The sequence below is a fragment of the Anarrhichthys ocellatus genome, unplaced genomic scaffold (assembly GCF_004355925.1).
Source record: "Anarrhichthys ocellatus isolate YVR2014 unplaced genomic scaffold, GSC_Weel_1.0 scaffold56, whole genome shotgun sequence".
In the NCBI taxonomy this organism is placed as follows: domain Eukaryota; kingdom Metazoa; phylum Chordata; class Actinopteri; order Perciformes; family Anarhichadidae; genus Anarrhichthys; species Anarrhichthys ocellatus.
This window is the reverse complement of record NW_022280086.1, coordinates 445,454-468,037: the sequence shown is the minus strand read 5'-3', so window position 1 is coordinate 468,037 and position 22,584 is coordinate 445,454. Positions and strand designations below refer to the sequence as shown.

The 22,584-nt window shown below is 40.8% G+C and overlaps 1 protein-coding gene across 3 annotated transcripts in view; it reads right to left on the bottom strand.

Annotated features, from left to right (window-relative positions):
* The window catches only part of LOC116396518 (TANK-binding kinase 1-binding protein 1-like), a 35,421-nt gene extending 13,162 nt beyond the window's left edge, over positions 1–22,259 (bottom strand). For 2 of the 3 annotated variants that reach the window (XM_031871156.1, XM_031871158.1), the window contains exons 1-6: positions 22,177–22,259; positions 5,380–5,620; positions 5,110–5,241; positions 2,377–2,481; positions 2,111–2,261; positions 404–597 (exon numbers count right to left, since the gene is read on the bottom strand). In XM_031871156.1, the coding sequence (XP_031727016.1) occupies positions 404–597; positions 2,111–2,261; positions 2,377–2,481; positions 5,110–5,241; positions 5,380–5,620; positions 22,177–22,241 (888 nt within the window). In that variant the 5' untranslated portion in view covers positions 22,242–22,259. The remainder of the gene's footprint in view (positions 1–403; positions 598–2,110; positions 2,262–2,376; positions 2,482–5,109; positions 5,242–5,379; positions 5,621–22,176) is intronic. The other variant, XM_031871157.1, reaches the window with a different exon arrangement.
* Between the last annotated feature and the right edge of the window lie 325 nt (positions 22,260–22,584).

Genomic DNA, 22,584 nt, shown 5'->3' with positions numbered 1-22,584 from the left:
GTGAAATGTTGCCCCCTATTTGTTTGGAGGATGTGGCACCAACTGGATGAGTTTTCAGTCCGTGCTCATGGCATTATCTGACCATGGAAACCTTTCTGCTGCAAAACAGAAGTCACAAACACAACAACACAACATCTGAGAGACATCATGGGCAAATAGTTTAGTCTACTTTTTATTTACAATCATTTTTGTATAGTTCCTCATGTATTGCCAAATTTCTAACCAATCAATGAATACAACATTAATTTCAATGCATTGCATTTTGTGTTGAAATACCCTTAGTTATGAACTTAAGTCCCTAACAATGTGACAAAGTGGCCAGAGTCTGGCGTCAGCAGTTGAGATAACGGTTTGATAGCATCATGTGACATCTAACATCTAGTTTTTGAAGCAGCAGGCCCACCTGTCTCTGCGCTCCACGTAGCTGGGCCACCTCCTGCTGCAGTCTCTGGAACTCGGCCCTCAGCTCTGTCTCCCTTCGACAGGCGGCCTCGACCTGGCGCCGGGCCCCCTCCAGCTCGGCCTCCAGACGCTGCAGCTTCAGGTCGGACAGGGCGTCCAGACTGCGGGAGCTCTGCAAGGTCGGCCCGCGGCCCTCTGAGGAAAAGCACACATCTTTTCTCCCTGGTTCTAGTCTTTTTCTTACAAATCACCACTCCACAGTGATATCAGTGGAGGAATAAACTTGTGATTCTTAAAGCATGAATCGTATTGTCTTTTTCATAGTTGGCTACTAGTAATGTTGCTAAGCATGCATACATTTCTATTCTAATGCAAATTATCTTATAGAATGTTAAGTTAACAAAAACCTTTGAAACAATGTCTTTGATTGGCTTTTTGTTAAATCCTTCCTTGAGCAGCAATTGACCAGTCGTAGCTTAGCATCCATAACAAGGCACAGCAGGCCAGCCTCTTTCTTTTACAAGTGTCTTGAACCTGCATTCTCTCTAATGTCCATCAGGGGGAGACTCCTCTGGTTGTATAGAAGTCTATGAGAAAATGACTCTACTTCTGTCTTGATTAATTACCTCAGTAAACATTGTAAACATGAGTTTATGGTCACAATCTTTAGTTTCAAGTCTTATTCAATACAGCATGATGTTCATTTTCATTTATCCGATCTGGGAGTTGTCCGTTTTTTCCATCTTGCAACTTTAACCCTTTTACAGTGTCTTTTTAGTTTCTAAAAGTTAATTTAAACTTTTAAAAATGTCTTATAGCGTTCAGATGTACTTAGCTCAACCCTCTCTTGTCACTTATGCTTCCAAAAAAAGCAAGATGGCGACGGTCAAAACGCTTCAAAACTGCAGTTCATAAACCAATGGGTGACATCTCGGTGACTACTTTTTATCTACAGTCAATGGTCTTTTACCATGATATCATGTCACAAAAGTGAGGGCCGCCAGCTAGAAATGAAAAGCTGCTTCTCTGCCACTATCTGAAATGAAGGCCCCAAAAAAACTTACAAATTCCATTGGTAAATCTGCCATTGTCTTCTGAGAAGCCTGCATTGAAAAGTGTTTGGAAAAGGGCACGCACTTTAAAAAAAGAAATACCTGGCAGTTGATTGGATGCAGCATCTACGCTAACCTCTTTAGGAGCTGCCATTTTTGTTTTGAAAGAACAGTCGCCTCTCTGAGTTGTCTCGCACACACCTAAGCCACGCCCCTAGCTACCAGTAGCTCCTCACAGGACTTTGATTGGTCCGTGCTCTGGCTCGCGCGGGCTCAAACGCATCCCTTGATGCCTGACAAGATGGATTTTGACTATCCTTGCGTTCCTTGCGCGACCTCTTGACATCACGAGAATTCAGCTGCCGTGCAAGGTAACTAAGGAGGCAGGAATTCTAAAATGGTGTATTATATAGTTTGTGTTTTTTTTTTATTTATGAGTCTTGTGGTAGGTAGAGCTTAGAGGGTCAATTTAGGTGACCAGACACTTGAAGCAAGTGGTATTAACTGCTGGTAAATGGCTGGGAGCACTAAGTCGTCGTAGTACTACTACTTCTATTATTATGAGTGAAACGAATTTCTGCTGCTACTACTTTTATCAATTTTATTATTACCACCATAATCTACTAGTGTCTGCTGTTAATCCAAAGAGAACTCACCCCTGGGGACATCCAGGCTGGCGTGGAGCTGAGACTGAAGTGTGTCTTTGCCGCGGAGATGAGCGCTGAGCTTCTGGAGGGAGGTTTCTCTCTGTCTGAGGGCCGACTCCAGACCGCAGATCCGCTCCACGTGCTGCTCCGCTAGAGTCGTCTGACACAAACACACACGAAAAACTGAAACCAAAGTTGCTCCTCAACGCTTGAATATAGAACAATATTATGTTGTGTGTGTGTGTGTGTGTGTGTGTGTGTGTGCGCACATTTACCATCTTGTCCAGGTCTCTTTGGACATTGCTTTTCTCCAAGTGAATCTTCTCATAAGCCTGGATGACTTCCTCCAAACTTTCTTCTCTTTCCTTACTCTTCTGGAGCTAAGACAGGAGAGGTTATGGCTAGATGGTAAATGGACTGTACCCATGTAGAGCTTTTCTAGTCTTCCGACTACTCAAAGCCCTTTAACACTACATGTCATCATTCACCCATTCATACACCGTAGGCACAGCTTGCGGGAGCAATTTGGGGTTAAGTGTCTTGCCTAAGGACACATCGACACGGACTAGCAGAGCCGGGGATCAAACTGCCGATCCTCTGATTGAAGGACGACCCGCTCTACCGCTGGGCAAGGATCCGTCTTATATACTATATACATTACACACTGGAATTTTAAGCCCTGTTTAAAGTTTTCAATTTGTTGCTCTATTTAAAAGGTTTACGCTTGAAATTCAATTACTGTTCATTTTAAAATAAAACATTTTAATTGGTGTACAATTTATCATTTTAGTAATTAACAGTTATTCACTCAATTTAAATCTATGTATTTATTTGTTACATTTAGTTTTTACAAAGTTAGGAAAGCGATGTTTGAGTCAAAGAATGATTCCTGTCAATTCCACACAGTGAGGCTTACAGCTTATCCATTTAACTCTGGTATCTGATCGGTACTCGATATCCAAAGCCCAGGTATCGGGACTGAAGACGTTGGATTTCTGAATGGCGATGCGCTCAGTTGCATTCAATTGAAGAAAATATCGAGACACTTGAGTATGGCAATCACCTTGCTTACAGTATCGCGATATATCGCAATATATTGAATCATGTATCGTATTGCGAGATTCTTGCGAATACACAGCCCTAGTACATGTTGTGTAATTCAACATGCCATAAAGGTTTAAGGATCAAAAGGCTCCCGCCTCTCAGTAGGTAAATGCTTCTGGTAGCTGTGTAACCTTGCCAGTTGTTGAGAGATATGCTTGAAGTTAGTTAGTTCAGCACTCCAAAGACATAAAACTATATCTATGAACATGTTATGTTGTGCCTTATTGAAATGCTAATAGGAAGCATAATGAGTGAATATGGAGCATTTTATAGAGCTACAGAGATATAAATGTGTATACATATATATATATATATATATCAATATATATATATATATATATATATATATATATATATATATATTGTATCGGGCTGTAATGATCAGAGTTCACTACACGGTAATGATTTTATCGAATATCGAAAGTAACGTCCATCAAGTTTATCTTTGTTCATTGTATGTTTTTTTGGCAAATGAATTAGACTCAAAATACGAGTGACGGGAGGTGGAGAGAGTTTGTAAACATCATTGTATACATATAAAAAGATTTAAAGAGTATTATTAGTGCTGGGCAACGAGTAAAATATTTAATCGCGATTAATCGCATTGTTATGGCAAAGTTCAATAATGAATTCAAAAGTAGTGTATTGCACACATTTTAAAAGTACTGCTATATGAACAAAAGGGCAATACCATTTGGTTCACGAGATGCAGGTAGCATGTTTTATACTTAATGTGAATATAATTCATACTGTTGGCATTTTATTCTGAAAACCGGATGTTCGTCTGAAGAAACCGGATGTTGTCTCACGTTAATCTTTCCGCTAACTTTCAAAGTCCTTCGCTCGCTCCCGATCTGTGCCGTTTAAATGCGTTTACCGTGAATTTCAGCATATAGGTGCACTAAAATTACTGACTATAGGATGTTTGCTGGCTTTTATCCCACTGTTCTTGTCATCCTCTTGTTATGTATATGTATTGTCTCTTGTCTTTCAATAAAAAAATAAATAAAAAATAAAAAATTATAATAAATTAAATAAATGCGTTAACGCAAAATTAACGCGTTAACTTGCCCAGCACAAATTATTATACGTGTATTATTGATATCAATATTACATTTTTGAAATATCGCGGTTATCGTCAATACCGGTACGTCGTGACACCCCCAATGCAGTATAAATACTGTATATTATGTATCAATGTGATCTCACATAAATACGTAAAATAACCACAACCTTTGACACAGCATTACATTGTGGTGGCACAAAACATAAAAATTAAGTGTGTCAGTGTTTTCTTTTCTTTTTTAAGTTACTTAAAAAATTAAGTATTTACTGAAAAAAGTATGTTTTTCAGTAAATACGTTTTTCAGTAAATACTATTTTGGCGATTAACAAAGGTAGTCCCTTACACCAAGCATCCACGTAGGTCATCCAACCAAAACCTGTTGGCATCTAAAAATGCACTTCTCTAAGTTGTATTTTCTATAAATTCCATAAATGTTCAAGTTTAAGGGTTGATCTGGGTGTTAACTGGTTCCTGTGTTCTTAAGGTCCTTGTGTTTATATTTCTAATTTGTTTTTTCTTTAATGCACATTGCGCTTGGTATTTGTGTTTTTCTGAACTGATGTTACAGAAAAGCACTTTGTAACCCAAGTATATAAATGAAGTTTTACTTAGTATGAGTGAGACAAAAGTTGTATCGTCTTCACTCATGCTGCTCCCTCACCAATGCAAATCATTCAGTGTTTGAACTGACCAGGGATCAGAGAAAACGCTACAACAGATTGGTTCTGTACAATCGCATGTGTTGAAAACACTGGAACCCATTTTTCCTGCCATCCTTCCTTCCGTTTCACACTCCAGCTCAGCAATACTTCCATGTAACTACATTTCTGCAGAGTACCTCCTGAGTGAGAGCGTTGATCCTCTGTTGCAGGTTGGTGGTCTCTGATTGGATTACACTGGTGTCCTTGACGATGGGCTCACAGGAACAGCACAGTATCCTCTCCTCTCCAAATTCACTGACCATAGGAAACTGCAGGAAAGGAGATCAACTTTCCAGAAAATAATGCATTCACACATCATGAAAGCTTTATTATATCTAATCCTGTTCTATTTCGTACGTGTGTGTGTGTGTGTATGTATGTGTGTATGTATGTGTGTTGCTCTCCACCTTGACCTCGTAGTGTTTGAGCTTCCTCTTGATGCTGCTGTTCTCCCTCTCCAGACTGGCCAGCCGGGTCTTGATGTCATGATATGCGGCGGCCAGGGCCAACCCTGACGCCGGGTACATGTCCTCTGGCAGCCGATTGGCCGGCCAGCTGATCCCGGGAATGCCCACGTCGTCCCTCAGCCCCTCTCCTCCTCCCAGCAGCCCCAGCTCTCCTCTGCGGAATAGATCCATCATCAGATAGCTGCGGGAGAGGGGGAGAAACGGTTGTAGTCAGTCTCTGTGAAACGTAGTGCAGAAAACACTTTGGGCTGACTGACAAGACCATGTCGGCTCAGTAGGTCACTTTGCACCCTCCACCTCACACAGCGGGGGCAATAATGGCAAATCTGTCAAGCCCCACGTCCTGGCATAGGTGATAGTTGCAGAGCGAGTGTGTGTGTGTTTTCAAAATGTTGCCAGGGGCCGAATGAGTCTGCAAGGCAAACCTTTGCTGTTTCCCATCTGCTGCCGTAAAGTACATTCTTTATTTTCTTTTCCTGCCCGGTCTCTCAGTGACGGTTTCAACGGTAATGGTAAAAAATATGATTCCCCACCACGAAAATAGGAAAAATTGAATTTCAAAACTACACCTGCAAAAGATGGGATCAATAAGGATCATTGGTTCTATTTTACTCTTGGGCATCACTGTACATTCGATTGCCAACAGAAATGCCCAGCCAGTGTGTGTGTGTGTTCAGAAATTTGAGGTTTTTCCAGCCGTTCAAAAGATGTAGATCTCCACTATTGTGGGCAAGTGTGATGTCTTGGTCGTCATGACGGACTGGATTGGTTGATTAAAAAAAAAAAGTTTAACTACCTTGTCCAAAATTGGTAAGATGACATCTTGTCGTTCTCCCTCATGGAAAAAAAGACCTGACTGCTGGACACAAGATGTCTCCTTCCATTCTCATTGTTTGTGACCTAGAGGTTTCATGTGTTCATATCATACTTAAGCAAGTTGTATACTAGACCTTGATTGGCTTCATTCACTGTTGAATATAAAAGTGCTAACTACAACCATATAGCGTTCTTAGGCTTGTCCCCATAAGGGCACCCTTTTTTGGTTGCTGGTGGAACTTTTTAAAAGTTTACATCTGGAAACCTTACAGAGGGTTCTACCTGAAACCCAACATAATGGATTATACCTCAAACCATTTGTGAAAGGTTCCACCCATAACCCCTAAGAGAGGGTCTACAGAGAACTCTTCTCTGATGTAATGGTTCCATCCAAAACCCTCTCTGGGGTTTCTTTACAGAACCTCACCACTTCTAAGGGTGTTAATGAGAACGCAACCAGGGGACTACCAAGTACCCTTTAACATTCCAAGAATTTGATCGGACCCAGGGTTCCTCATGAAAGGACAGCAACCCACAACAATCCTGGTTTACAATCACAGTTTTTATGTGTGTGTGATGGGGGTGTTTGTGCAGCCTAAATCCACATTTTACGGATCTAAACAACCGAAAAGTAAGCAGTGAGAAGAAAACAAATTCCAGGCATCCAAATGCCTCTTTAGAAACCTGAACACTGGTGAAGTCACAGATGTGTCCATGTTGTTAAATGATCTATATGGATGAGACAGAGGTCTGACAATAAGAACTGCATTTAGCAAGACCTCATGTAGAGAAGTCTTCAGAGCTGAGCCGGAGGAGATCTGGATGGAACGTCTGCAGTCCATTAATATTTCAAACATGAGCACGGGTTCACAACAGCCATACCACTTCCTTTACAGCATTGTACAGTATGCAGTGTTTCATAATCATGTTATGACGCATATTTTTTTCATAAAACAGAATAAATTATGTTGAAGTGAGACGTTGTGTGACAATGTGCACCATACAACCTCTTTAGCCGTGTTCAGACTGAATGTGAGGTGAATTTTGGATGCAGTGCAAGTGCACATAATGCAAAAACGTGTGTTGACTCAACTAATTTAAATTTTTTGTGCTGGTGGATGCAAACTGAGGCATGTCCACATGAATCCACATGAGTTAAAAATGTTTCCACTTGAGTGAAATTTTTTTGTTTTATCCTGAGGCTTTATGCCTCTACTGTATAAACATACAGAGACAAGAGGAGAAGAAGAGGGTCAGGAGAAACACTGCAGAGAGAACCGGAGTTCCTCGCAGGCTACAAGATGCGTCACAAGCTGAGCTCTCACACAAACAGGCACTTACTGTTCCTGGTTGGTGCGTATGTTGCTAAAAAGCCAGTAGGATAAGCCAGCGAATAAACAGACTGCGAAGGTAGTCCAATGATATAATTCACATGGTGTTAATCATGCCTTTACACTTACTGTTGGATATAATGATGCAAAGAATGGTTGGGGGTAAAACTTGAAAATGTTATTAAATAGGGAGGAATCCGTACGGAAGCTCTGTAGCGATTTGGTAAATATAACGGACAAAGAAAAGGTAATGTAGAGGTTGGAAAGGAAGGTTTTCTTTACAAGGTGTATACATATCTGTCGAGGATTATTGTTGTAGTTTCTGGCATCTCTCTCTGTTGTGTCTCTTGCCTCAAAGATCACAGGTACAAAACCAGTGGCGGGCCGTGCATTTTATACCTGGGCCTTCACTGCTGTCCTACAGCTGAACACACGTATTCGTATTAAACCGTTCGGTACGAGGCTTACGAACCGAACAATACGTTTCAATAATACTAGTGCATTTGGAAAATGCAGAAGCTTAAATTGTAGGAAATATAATGTTTTCTGCGCTCACGTAGGAGACAACGGGCTGTGACCTCTGAACCCGGAACAAAAAAAACAAAAACAAAAAACAGCTGAGGCACCGCACTTCTGGGAGGCTATGCTAAACTAGCTTAACGGGAAAACAACAGCAGCAACACGCATTCTGCTACACCCTCGAGGGCACGGGCCATTCAGATATTAGATGTAAAAAACAAATGCAGTTGACTTACCAAACGCTGATCACTTAAAGACAAACTCCATCCTCCTTTCTTTGTTGACAAAGAGTTTAATCCCACGGTTAAATCCCAACTCACAAATCCGTTTCTCCTCCTTCACCCATTGAGTGTTAAAAAAACAAAGCTAGGTAAAAAAATAATAATCTACACCAAGCAAAATATAAAAACTGTCATAATTTCTTCCATATCTTTCAATTTGAACTCTTACTACTCCAACTAAGCTTTGCCAGTTTCCTTAAGTTTTGTTTCACAATAGTCACGTGCTCGCCCACTGACCAATCACAGCACGCTGCTCCTTAAAACTGAGCTGCCCGTTAATGCTGACGTACTTGTAGGCCAGTTTGAAGGCTCTGGCACGTCAAAGAATAAGCCCAACATGTCAAACTAAAGATCTGATTGGTTGAAGACTATGACAATCAACAATATCGTCCCCATTCACTTAAACTGCAAAGGGATTCACTTGTGAGTCTGCAGGCCTGGGGCCTCTCTTCTTACCTAGAGACACAGAGGTGAAATCTGATTGGATAAAAGCTCTACTTAAAATAAGCTGCACTGGAAGCAGAGCAACTGAGGAAGACAGTAGCTGTGCAATGAGAAAATGAGAAAAATATTTTTATAAATTATAATAGGCCTACATGTAGTGTATTTAAGAAAAATTATTTAATTATAAAATAGCTATAACTTTGTGATTCTGTTTAGGCCAGCAGAGAAGGCCTTGCTGGCCCTGACGGCCCACCACTGTACAAAACAAAGTCACGCAAATTGTTCCAGAAGGTGTAAGTTGCTAACTAGCATACTTACTAGCTTGTGAGCATTGACAGCAATGACCAGCAAAAGTGGCGAAGGCGGAGTTACTTATAGCTTGAATATGTTTATATGTGGCATTCTGGTAGTGGTGCACACCGTATACTCGGCTAGCCAAAGTTTTTTGAAACAGAAAATATAAGGAGTCACGGGTCAAACAGTAGTTGGCCGAAATGCGTAGTTTTCAACCAGTTACAGTGGAAGAAAGTCAGTATTTATGGACCCAGCCCTGTCTAATAAAAATGTTAAGTCCCATCCAACAAAACTGCATTGTGAATTATCATTCTAGAGGGAAACTTATTTTGTTGTAGATTAAGTTTGCTTTTGACGTATCGCAAATTGTTATCCGAGTCCACATGGGGAGGTCAGGGTAGTATATGTCAAAAAACATAGGGCTATTACTCAGGAGACTGCAGTTGTAAATGTAATGTTTTTTTGATGTTTTTTACTAAACCTGACCAAGTTGTTTTGTAGTGTTTTTTTTATTTTGTTTTGTTTCAATTTACGTTAACCACGTGTTTCAAACAGTTAAAAACTGCATCCGTAATGCGGAAGGAAATGTATTTCCCTTGAAACATAATTGAGAGTGCAGTTTTGTTGCATGGGAACGTGATTTTGTAGGAGACAAAAAACATGTGGGACTGATGTTTAGTTTCATAGTGTCTTCTAATATTACACTCTTTCGTCACCGCAACAGATTCCTTGCAAATTAAGAAAGTACCCTTCCCCTTGACCTCTGTGAAAAATGTCCCCAATCTTTTTTTAAATTTTTCGTCAATCTTCCAATTCATCGCTTTGCCATGTTTATCTAATGAACTGAGGTTAATGTTGTCATCGACTAGCAATCCATGTTGGTCAAGCAGTTAACGTAAAGTGTTTAAACTAAGAAGTGCAACGTACAGTGCAATTTTTAGAAAAATAACCACACTTTATTTTCAGAGATTCACCACTGGCTGTAGTTCCGCTGCCATTTTGAACAACTCACTGACAGTGAATACTACTCGATGAAAACATTTACCGTAGTTCATAAGTTCATGTCAGAACCAGGCGGCAACCTCCGGTTCTGCCGAGTGAAGCCGATGAGGAAGTGTCTTAAAACCTGCACTCTCTCTACTGATCAGCAGGGGGTGACTCCTCTGGTTGCAAAAAGTAGTCAGATTGTATAGAAGTCTATGAGAAAATGACTCTACTTCTCACTTGATTTATTACATCAGTAAACATTGTAAACATGAGTTTATGGTCTCAATCTCTAGTTTCAAGTCTTCTTCAATACAGCATGATGTTCATTTAGTAAATGATGGTCTATTTAGAGTCACATAGACCATAAAGCAGAGTATGCTTTAGGGCGGGCTTACTGTGATTGACAGGTCACTGTCACTACCAGAGCCATATACGGCGTCTACGTCACTCCTCCACATAACTAAATATGGTCACTTCTGTATATTGGTTGCAAAAAAACCAACATGGCGATGCCAATAATCCAAGTTCGCCGACATTGTCGAACTCGAGGCTTCAAAACAGCAGTCTACAAACCAGTGGGTGATGTCACGATGACTACGTCCACTTATGGTCTATGCATAAAATGTCAAAGAATATGATTTCCTCTCTACTGTTATATAATTCCAGTAATACATGCAGCTGTAAAATGCAGCTTTCTTTTGATATTCTGTTGCAATCTTAAACAATTTTCTCCTTGTGTAAAGCGAGCTTAGTGACATCCGGTTGTAAATTCCATCGTGAAGGACGGCAACAAGTTAAAATATCCAATCTTTTAATGGTATTCTAATTTTACTGTGCTGCTCTCATCCACTAACTTGATATCTGGTTTGCGTTTACTGTCTGCCCGATTCCATACGAATGCAGCATAAAGTTTTGGGAGATAAGATCAAGTGCTGCATACAAACCTTTCTATTTAAAAACTATATTTTTGAATGTTTTTCAGCAGGTTGCCTCATTTCTAAATATTGAAAATGTGCATAATTAAGATACAAAGACATTGTTTTCTGGCCCCCTGCTGTCCATGGGTCCTGTTTTTTTTATTTTATGGTTCTTTTGGAAGGCCTGAGACATTACATATTTTGCTGCGTGGATTGCTCGACATGTTGTCAATCTGCCTTGTGCATTTGACACATCCTTACTGTCTAGGAGCAGCAGCAGCTGCCTCACAGTGCAGTGAATCTGTTTTGAGGCCAGCGACTTGGTTAAAGGCAACAGCATAGCACTGTAGAATAGAAGAATCAAACAGACACTATTGTGATCATCTCAACTGAAGCAACACGCAACACTAAACTCTCTCTCACTATTACATTACTAATACACTAGTATGTGTGTGTGTGTGTGTGTGTGTGTGTGTGTGTGTGTGTGTGTGTGTGTGAGTGTGGAGCCAAAAGGCAGCTGCAGTAGCAGAGAGAGCATCTCTCTGTAGATAACTCCCACTCTTACAGCCCACAGACTCACACACACATTCAGCCCACACACTGCTTGTGTCTATCATCTATTTATCCACCTCTTCCTCTGCATCTCCCTCTCAGTTCTGTTGACTTTTTATTGCAAGGAGCACACACTCACACAGCTCCAGCCAAGGGCCGATCAGAGCAGGGCCATATGTCTTCATCACATGGTCGTTTCATTTATTAATGGACAAGCGGTCTGCTTTACCCACAACCCCCTGCGGTCAAACTGAAAAGGCGGTGGACCGCCTCATCATTGTATTGAATGCAGTAATTACATCCATGTTGACCACGTAGCTATGACGCTGACATAAGTCTTTAATTTCATTTACTGTATTCAATGTCGAAGATGTTTTTCAGAAACTCGACAAAAGGAAATACAAAATTGAGAAAATACACAATGAAATGTCAGTAAGTCATGTTTTAAGGGTCAAATGAAGCAGTGTTAAGACCTCTAAATGTTTCTGTGACCACAGAACAATACAGATTTTTGTGTCTTCTGTCCTGATTGGCTGGATTTCTGAAAGACAATCAAATTAATTTTGGTCAAATTTGGTAAAATGTTAGCCCAGGGTCAAACAAGAATTTATCTCATTGTGTTGTAGCTAGCACCACCATTTGACCTTTACAAAGCACATTTATTTTGGCTCATCATCCTGAACTGTAAGGCAAAAAAAAGCTCTAGTTCTATGGAACATTGCAAGCAGCTTAGCTGTTGGTGGGACTGGCTGGGCCATGGTAAGCCCACTTTTCATGCCTTTGGCCCGTCCAATCAAATAGCTGCTTTTTTGTAATATGAAACCAAACTAAATAAATAGATATCATAGTAAAAATATGGTACTGTGACCGTAGTGGAGCCAAGTGTCAGGAGCAAGGATGGAGAAAATTTCCAGTTAGAGAAAATTCCTTCATGGCTTTAATTCATCACTGTTATTACCTTATAATACATCCATGCTGTGAAGCCTGTACCACAGATGTACCAGAGAACCAAATTATATGCAGTATTATTATTTGTACGCTATAACATGCAGGAAAAAGCACAGGGCACAACGTCTGTACATCCATGGTCTGTGGTCTATTGTACATCTATTTCAGAGGTCCTTGACATAAACAAGTTGGAGATTGCTCTCAAGATTTTTTTCCAGCTTTCATGTATTCCCATGGCAGAGGAGTAGCTCTGCTGCTGCATGCTGATGTTGCAATGGGACGACCAATTAGCTTTCTCTTTTTATCAATGTAAGTTCTCTGCTAGAGCTAAGGGGTTTGAAAAAGATTGAAAATGTCTTGCATTCTCTCTACTGACCAGCAGGGGGCGACTCCTCCAGTTTCAAAAAGAAGTCTGGTTGTATAGAAGTCTATGAAAAATGACTTCTCACTTGATTTATTCCCCCAGTAAACATTGTAAACATGAGTGTATGGTCTCAATCTCTTCTTCAATTGATGGATTTCCATATTCCAAATATGTTAACTATATAATGTTAATAGGTTTTTTGGTTGCAAAAAAAACTGCGAAATCGCCCAACTCAAGGCTTCAAAACGGGAGTTCACACCGCAATGGATGACGTCGCAATGGATGACGTCGCAATGGATGACGTCACAATGACTACGTCCACTTCTTATGTACAGTTTATGAATACAATAAACTATCCAGTTGCATTATAGGAAATATTGGAGCTTGACACATATCTCAGCCTCTGCTGCTTCGATATTTGTTGGCCGGACCACAGCAAAGCTACAATATGTGACGCTCGACCCAGAAAGCCTCACTCTCCCTCCGGTTACTTCATTTCAATTTTTGAAATTGTGTGAAAAGGCTAACAGAACATAACCTACGCTATCAAATATGCCAAAACCAAGTGGATGATTTAGATGAAGAATATACTTCAAACTAACTACGTATAAAAGCCAAATTGTTTATCTGTTCCTGAGTGGCTACAGTTGAAAGCTGCGACCCTCTGCCTCTCTCCAATAATTCAGTCTTATGTGTGTCTTCGTAGTGAAAATGGCCTTAACGGCGCTCACTTTCACACTTTTAAACAATATATTAAACACCTTCTTTTAAGCATACTGAGGGCTTTCGTCCATGTCTTGATAAATGTACTGTATATTTTGCATTGCTTTAGGCTGCAAAATATGTGCATGAAACTGATAGCAGCCAAATCTAGCCATAGTTGTTGAACTACTACTAAGTCTGAGTGATCCTGCTAAATCTGACGGCACTTGAGAAGGTGCTGCAGAACATGTAGATAGTCATAATTGAGTGGTCATTATATTCGCTCACACCCTAATATTCCCCAAATTCTCAAACACCATGGCCAGTAGCAGCAAATCAGCGTTCAAATAGTCTATCACAGTATGTTCCTACAAGGAGTGCTTTGTAGTTTTAATACCTGATGCAAAAAGCTCTGAACTCCAAATGTAGCTGTTTATGACGCTGCAGGTGAACATTGGCACCGTATTTAACTTTCTAATCCAACACCAGCTCAACCACTAATGGTTAGGAGGACAAAGCTTTTGACCTTTTGTGATGAAAAAAGAAACGTATTGCTTAGCATCAAGAAAGAAAGAAGCTCCATCATGATAAAAGCAAAGCCAAGATGAGAGAAAGAGTGAGAGAGTCCTTGAGGATATGGCGCCATATCTGAGCACAGCTAAAGGCTAATTCATGGGGTGGGGGGGGAGTCAGCTATAGAGCAGAGTGAGACAAAGGGAGACTTAGATGAGAGCAGGAATTAGAATAACTGAGGAGAGAGAGAGAGAAGTAATGAAATGTGACTTATGTAAGACATACGCGATTACGATGACAGCATTTATTTCCTTAAGCATCAAAAATCATTTAAAGTGTGTTAAGTAGGCCTCCCATTTGGCGTTGCATTGTCTCTTTAGAAGACCGATGTGTGAGTTTCTCCTTCTAGTGGAACCCATGCAAGCAAGTTAGAGTTCTGCTATCCTACACGGTGGGTCCAGGGTGTGTGCTTCAAGGTGGGTTCGGGTGTTTTGGACCATACCGGTTGCGTTTAGACGGGTTGAGTCTTGGGCGCTTTCACCAGCCATAGTCCGCGGGGCTAGTCCGAATCATACTGAAATTGATACTCTTGGTTCGTTTTCGATTCGGTTACACAGTGCACAAATTGAAGTCACCCGAACAAAAGAAATGATTTGCTATGGGGCGTGTACGAAGGAGCGAATTTATCTTTTTCGAGAGTTTCCACTTCTATGCAGGGAACGGCAGACTCTTTTGCAGAAATATTGCTGTCAATATTGAGCAAATGAATTTCCCCCCATTTTTTCTCAAAAGACTTTATGAATGTCACTGTTTTTTCATACAGAATATGTTCTCTTCAGCCCAGATGTCAAGCAAACCAACTTCTTCAGAAATCCAAGTCAAGCCTCCTCCACTGATGTTAACCTGTCCTCCACCTGTGTCCATCTCAACGAATGCCCACGCTGTTTTGGCTCACTTCCTGCAGTTGGCTCGGATTATGTTTTCACTGCAATCAAACCGCCCTAAGGGTTCACTTGAAACAGTCCGAGAACCGCCTCTAGCAATCTGGGACCGGTACTTTGGTCCACGCCGGAGTACAATTTCTGCAATCACAACTAACAAACCAGAGTTCCATTAAAATGGAAAACATTTGGCTCGTGAAAGGCCCTTAAAACCTGGACCAGAACTTAATATGAACACATTCAGGTTAGTCAGAACTCTCCTAAATACTCGTAATGGAAAGAATAATGTCGAAAGTTAAGAAAGTCGATTAAATACTTTCACTCCTCTTCCAAAAATAGGGGGCCAAACTATCCATATTACTGCAAATTGTTGTTTTTTCACATTCTACTCTACTTTATGTACTACTTTGTAATGTTGCAGGTGATCCTCTGCCTGCCCCCCTCCTATGTACACACACACACACACACCAATTGAAAACATGCTCTCCAACCCTCTTCATCTCCCTCTACCTCCTTCAACAAACAGTTCTGCTGTTACAGCCAAACACATGTAAAGCAAAAGCTCTCTGCTACTCTTGGCCCTCTTGGACTTTATCCAGCTGCTGCACCAGAGAATGATTGAGCAGACCACCCACCTTTGGCTAGTTTTAGTTTTTCAGATGGAGAGAAGAGTGTAGTGAGGAGAAATGACGGGCAAGTTTCAATCAGCCTCCGTAAAACCAAGATGATATTGGGGGCAAATAGAAAGCCAAAGAGTCAGATCAGTTGTGCCGTTATGATTCTTTTGGACAACTGTACTGAGCTCTTTAATATCAATTTCAGTTATCAAGTGATGAACAAGAACGCAGTCAGCTGGCAGTCCCTTTATTCAGATATGCATGTTTTTTCATAGCCTATTTTTGCACCTAAGCTGTGCAGTTGCAATACAAATTTCCTATTAACTTCTTGTGCACACAAAGGTCCCTTGAATTGCGGTCCAGTCCACTGGGACATCATATATCAACCAAGTAGCTTGCTAATTCTGGTAAATTACTCATGTTAATATTAACATGTGACTACTAGCCATTGCTAACAGATCTACTAGCTGCTAGAATTCTGCAAGAGCCTAAAGCAAAGACCCAAACGTGACCCCAACTTAACGTAACTGAACCTGACCGGTACTGCCAAATTTGAGATCCAAAGTCAATGTAAAACTCAAAGCTACTGAATATAGTTTACCCAATTTTTGAAGCAATTTACGATTATAGAGTAATAGAATCAAAGGAGAGACATATCTTATAACATTTAAAAAATAAATAAAAAACTGAACTCAACCAGAGCCTTGAGCTGGGTATCGTTTAAAAAAATGACAATACCCTTAAAGTGAACCCAATGTCAAGAGTATTTTATTTGATACTATTTTTCTACTCCATTCAATACCCATCATGTAAATGGAAGTTGCGTAAAATGCTACCACCACCATTTATTTTTATACCAGACTCCATATATAGCTATACTCTCCAATGTCTTGGTGGCATCTCGGCACGCTGACCTGCCAACTCCCTTTAAATACAACGCGCTTGACTTCACCACAGACTGTATGGGTTGTAGCTGCTGCGGTTGCGGGCCAATCACGTGCCACATTAAATCAAAGAACGCTTGCGGTAATTGGCTGGAAGCAAAACCATACAGATGGCAGACCTGCCACCCCTGGAAGCATCTTCTGAGTACCACTTCAGCGATGTAGAGATATGTCAGACTCAAATCACTGCTGTCCTTACAATAAGTTACTGCACATAATTCGAATACATCAGTGTTTCCCACAGGAGTTTGTGAGACTGTGGTGGGTGGACCTTGGAAGTTTTTAGGGGAGCTGGGGGCATGGTCCCCTGGAAGAAAATGTTGTACATTTTAAAGTTAAATGCATCGATCCGGTGCACTTTAAGAGTAAAATGCAGAAGCTAGATCTATGAAGAACTTTGTGCTCTTTGCACAATTAAAATAATTAAAATAATAATAATGATGAATAATTCTGATGATGAACCCAATACAAAAACCTAAACAATGCACCACACGTCTGCATTCAACACTGATTTATCTGCATGTGTGTCAATCAATGTGTCGTTGGAACCTGTCAGTACAGGATCAGTTCTCAGTTCAGCCCCAAAAACAGAACCTAACTAGCTGCTCAATGAGCTACGGACCTCCGACATGGCTCCCATTGGGGAGGCGAGTGTGGCATCACCAGCTGAATCATGGGGCATTTCAGAACAGCTTTAAATAGTTGAGCTCCGGCTTGGTCAGTGGAATCGATCACATCTTTGGCAGCCGTTAGAGAACATCTGAGAAGATGGTGACTAACAGACATCCCATTAATCAACCTGTGCGCGCTGATGCGTCCTGTGCACAAATGTAGAAGCAGCATGGTAATGAGGCCATTGCACAAAGTCATCTATCTGACTCCCATCTAGCCACACTAATCACTGACGTGGACAGACAGCAGGTGTGGAGCAGACGGGGTATTAAGCGTATTAAGGTCCGCTGTCCAAGCTAACGCTCTGTTTAATTAAAATCCTATCTAGTCTGGTACTGTGCAAGTTGTTTCATTGAATTTTTAGTTTATAAATCCAACACTGTTAGTCAATGTCATTGTCCTGGAGTGTAACATAACAGTCCTATGACGCATACAATTCTTATTAATAGGGATTATAACGAGTTTAAAATCAACAACTATTGTTACAAAATATTTGTAATACACAATGCCAGATTTGGTACCAGGAACAAAAAATGAAACTAAAATATTCAGTAGGACACCTCTACCAATATATATATATATAATATATATATTATAATTACACTTCCTTTCCCTGTTTTGATAGTACAAATGATACATAACAAAAATACATTTTAAATCTAGAAAATATGAATGTATGATGAATCTGGCTCCTGTGCTTTTCATGATATTGGTGGTATAACAATAAATTAATGAACTGATGTTCAATCTTAGCATATTTTCTAGGAGAATAATAACTGCAATTAAAAATAGACCTAGAAATTAATTTCTATGTTTTTTTGACCCGAAACACATGCAGAGGGGGAGAAGTAGTCTTTCCAGCTCTGAGTGGTGTCCTCAGGTCTTTCCTTCAGTCTCCATAAGGCCCCAACAACCTCCGGCTATTAGCTAGAAGAGCCTGTATGTAGCCTGTGATGTGAGGCCCACTGACAGCAGATATATTTTAGAAAGAACGTCCACCTGAACAACAGATGGGATAAGGACTAAAACAACATTTTGAAAAGTTAGGAGGACATGTCTCCCCAAACAAATAATGCAAACGACACTTGTGCAAGATTTGCAATCACTGCAGATACTTACTGTAAAACTAAAAAAATATACTGGCGTGGATTTACAGAGACGGTACAGTTATGTGATAACTGCCCTGGGACAACGTTGGAGAAAATATTGTGTTTCAGTCTCGCAGTATCAAACACTTGGTCAAAATTGCAAAAAACATCAAATACAACAGAGGTAAACGCAAAATGGCTGGATAAACCACCAGGGGGCTCTAGGGAATAAACTAATCCAAATCCCGGGGCCCCTATTGACCCTCCAAACCAGTATCATGGCAGATTGTGAAATAGTCCAACAAACACAGGACTTTACAACCATGAGACCTGTGTTCCACAACACCTTCTGGTTTTATTGTTGTGGTTTTGTTGCCTAAAACCTTTGTGACGGTTTTCCTAAACATAACTACATGTTTTGTTGCCTAAACCCAACTGTATGTAGATATTTTAAGCCCAACCATGATGTAATAACTAAATCTAACTAAGCGGTTTCGCTACCTAAACCTAACTTTCGTTTTGTAATGTAATGTCGTCCCAAAAAAAAAAGTTGTTAAGAGCGACATGGGGATATTACAATTTGTGTCCCTTTACACGAAACCAATAGATTGCGTATCAAGACTATTTCACAAAATGCCGTGAGACCGTGTTGGACCCTCCCAGTCCTCTCACCAGTCACCCTACCATTTATGTACAGTTGTTTTTCACCCAGAGCCCCAGATACAACCCAGTAGGACGACTGGTTTACCACCTTCTGTCATACTAGATTTTTATTTTAGAAATAGGAATATGCACCATGTTAGCACAATATCACCTGAAAAAATGAATTTCATATTTTGACACAGGACTCCTCTACAAGACAGGGCCACAGGATTAGGTAACAATCACCACATCATGGCTCTTGTGGTTTAAGTGTTGCTATTATAAGTAAGCTTGAAAAACGCAGATGGGGCTTTAACAACACTTTGTACTGTTCTGAAGCCATTTCCAGAATCCTCAAAGACTAACTATCTGGATGAAAAAAGTATTCCCATCTGCTGCAGGCTGAAAGAAATTAATATATAATCAAATAAACATTTTAACACATCCTTGCTTGTTTGGAAACACAAACAAATTAAGACATCGTTTTGTATGGAATTATGAAATATTGGTAGAAACATCAACATATATCAATATAAATCATTTATTTATTTTTTCTTGGTTCATGTTCTACAAATTGAGCACGGAGATGTACTATCCGGTTACCAACTTTTTTTTTTTAGATTACAAAAATTTATATTTGTATTTTGCAACAGATGGACTAATTTTTCATCCAGATGGTTAGAAGATTATTTAAGGATGCAGTTGAAGAATTATTTTATCATTGCACAGCTACTGTCTTCCTCAGTTGCTCTGCTTCCAGTGCAGCTTGTTTTAAGTAGAGCTTTTATCCAATCAGATTTCACCTCTGTGTCTCTAGGTAGAACAGAGGCCCGAGGCCTGCAGACTCACAAGTGAATCCCTTTGCAGTTTAAGTGAATGGGGACGATATTGTTGATTGTCATAGTCTTCAACCAATCACATCTTTAGTTTGACATGTTGGGCGTATTCTTTGACGTGCCAGAGCCTTCTAGCTGGCCTAGCCATACGTGATTGGTCAGTGGGCTAGCGTGACATGTTGGGCGGTGACAATCCCAAAATCTGCTGCCTCTGTCGAGCGGACATTTTAAGCCCTCAAACGCATTAAAACCTATTCAAGAAATACAACTGGGGAGGCTCGACTGTCTTCACTGGCGTCCATGAATGGAGAAGGACTTCTTACTGGAACTAAAACGCACGGATTTACTGAACAACCGTGAGATTAAACTCTTTGTTAACAAAGAAAGGAGGAAGAACAGCTAAATAGTGAACAGCAGCTCTGGTAAGTTAAATGCATTTGTTTTTACATCTGCAGTAGCTTTAATATGCTTGTTTATAGATTATTATTTGTACAACTTGTTTTTATGAAGATGGATTTTTGTTTGGTTTTATATGTGATAGGAACTATTGTTACGTCCAATGTTGCTCTGGGGACTTGGCGACTCTCTCGCTAAATCTGGCAACTTTCCAAACCCTCATGGCGACTTTTTTTGTCAAAAGCTACTAGTGACAAATTTAGCGACTTGTTCTAGTGTTGTTGGAGACTTTTCTGAAAGCACGTATGTGCTGCACTGTCGTGAACGAGCAACGGGTGCTGCCCCTCCGCCGCCCCAAAGCACTCACAGGCGGTAACTCGCGCAGCAGTCCCAGCTGCAGTCAGAGCAGAGAGGAGACGCACTCCCGGCATATTCTCTGCAGATAGGTGTTGGCTTCATTTTTACACGAAACAAATAATAACCGTAGCTGTGTTTCAGCTGCAGGACAGCAGTCATGGCCCAGGTATAAAATGCACGGCCCGCCACTGGTGACAGTTAATACTTAAATGCTATCCACAGGTTGTGTCTCTCTTGCACTATAATATAAATACAGATAACAGAGGTGACAGTCGATTTCTATCAAAGATTAAAGCTTCTACACTGGATTCAGGGCGATAATATATCAGCAAACAACGATTTGCAATTAAGAATTTCCGCATAACGTCTACCAAAGCAGAGAATGAAGTCCCTCTCCCTCTGCGTGTGTTGTAATCCGAGCTAGCCCCCACTGGTTAGCTCGTTGTCCCCGCTCTGCACTGCGCACACACGGCGGTTACAGCCGATGCCGTCGTCCTGACTGACACCGCAGTCGTCATGTAGGGCCCACCTTCCAGTTCCCCCCCGCTGGGTAAACACTGTTTGCTCTGTCAGCACTGTTGCTGCTCTTTGCACTGTTAGCGCTGTTAGCCTCTGGCTCAGCCGTCTCCATGTTGAGAGCTGTGCGGAGGCAATCCCTCAATCATAAACATGGTCATAATTGGGCATTAAGCACCTTTGGTGACCAGCGATCAGTAAACAACACTGAACTGTTTACTGCTTTCTATAACCGCCAATGTCTTTCCTAACCATCTGGATAATCATTCCGTTTCCCAAGTTGCGCCTCTTTCCAAAGCAAAACAAAGATGGCCATGCACCGACTACCTGGATAGGAAACAAAACATCACTATTTTTTTTCATTTAGCTGACTAGACATATTTTGTCATCCAGATGGTTTAGACGTGAAAAGAATATTCTGGCTTTTTCAAACACTGCCTGTTAATTATCTTTTCAAGAGAATTTACGGAGCAGGAAATATCCTAACGGCCGACAACAAGAAGCACAAACTGAAATGTATTATATCACTCTGGAAGCATGCGCCTTGCCTCTCATTCCAAGTTACATGACGATAAAAAATCAAATTAAATGCGTAGATCTGTTCCAGAAAAAACGACAACACCTGAACGCAACACGTGCATACACGCATCTACATTAGCTTTGTTAAAAGCCCCGCTGCTGAATACAAAGGTTCCACGTCCGCATGTTACAGTCAGGACAGCTATGGTAATGCGAGAGAGCCTGAAGCCACGGTTGAACTAGAATGTTCTCCCGGTGGAGTGGGACCGAGGAGGGTTCTCGGTAACCTTACCGAGCTGTGGTGACACTTTCTCTCTGTAACAATCTGTCTGCTATCCTTCTAATATTTAACACAGCGTCGCTGCTTAGCCGGTTTTTTTTCCTCCGGAGAGCATCCGCCGCTGCGCAACCAAAACATCCAGCCTGACCCGCTCCGGTTGTTACCGGTAAACGACGCTTTGAGCGGCGGGTATCGTATATTTACCAGACACAGAAAGGGAAGTTGCACGCGACGGTGGAGCCGTTTTTTTTCTTTACTTACGTCTCTGTAAAAAAGCCATAAAGATGATGGTGCTGAGGAGGGTCGACATGACTGGAGTCTGACATCAGCAGTGTGTGTGTGCGTGCGCGTGTGTGTGTGTGTGTGTGTGCCTCCCCCCTCTGACCGACCAACGAGAAAAGGGAGGGACTTTCATCAGAGGAAAAAGCAGCCCACATTAGCTTTTTATTTTTATATTTGATTGAACTTTTGTTTAAAGAATATATTGATTGGGAAACATAAGATATGTCGGCGTTGTGTTAGAACATATAGTAGGCTATTTTTTATTTATTTATTTATTATTGCAAAAAAATATTACATAAAGAGGTCTGATTGTGACACAGATCGGAAGACATCTACACAACGTTTATTAATATCCTCTCCTGCATTTACAGAATTATTAGATCTATA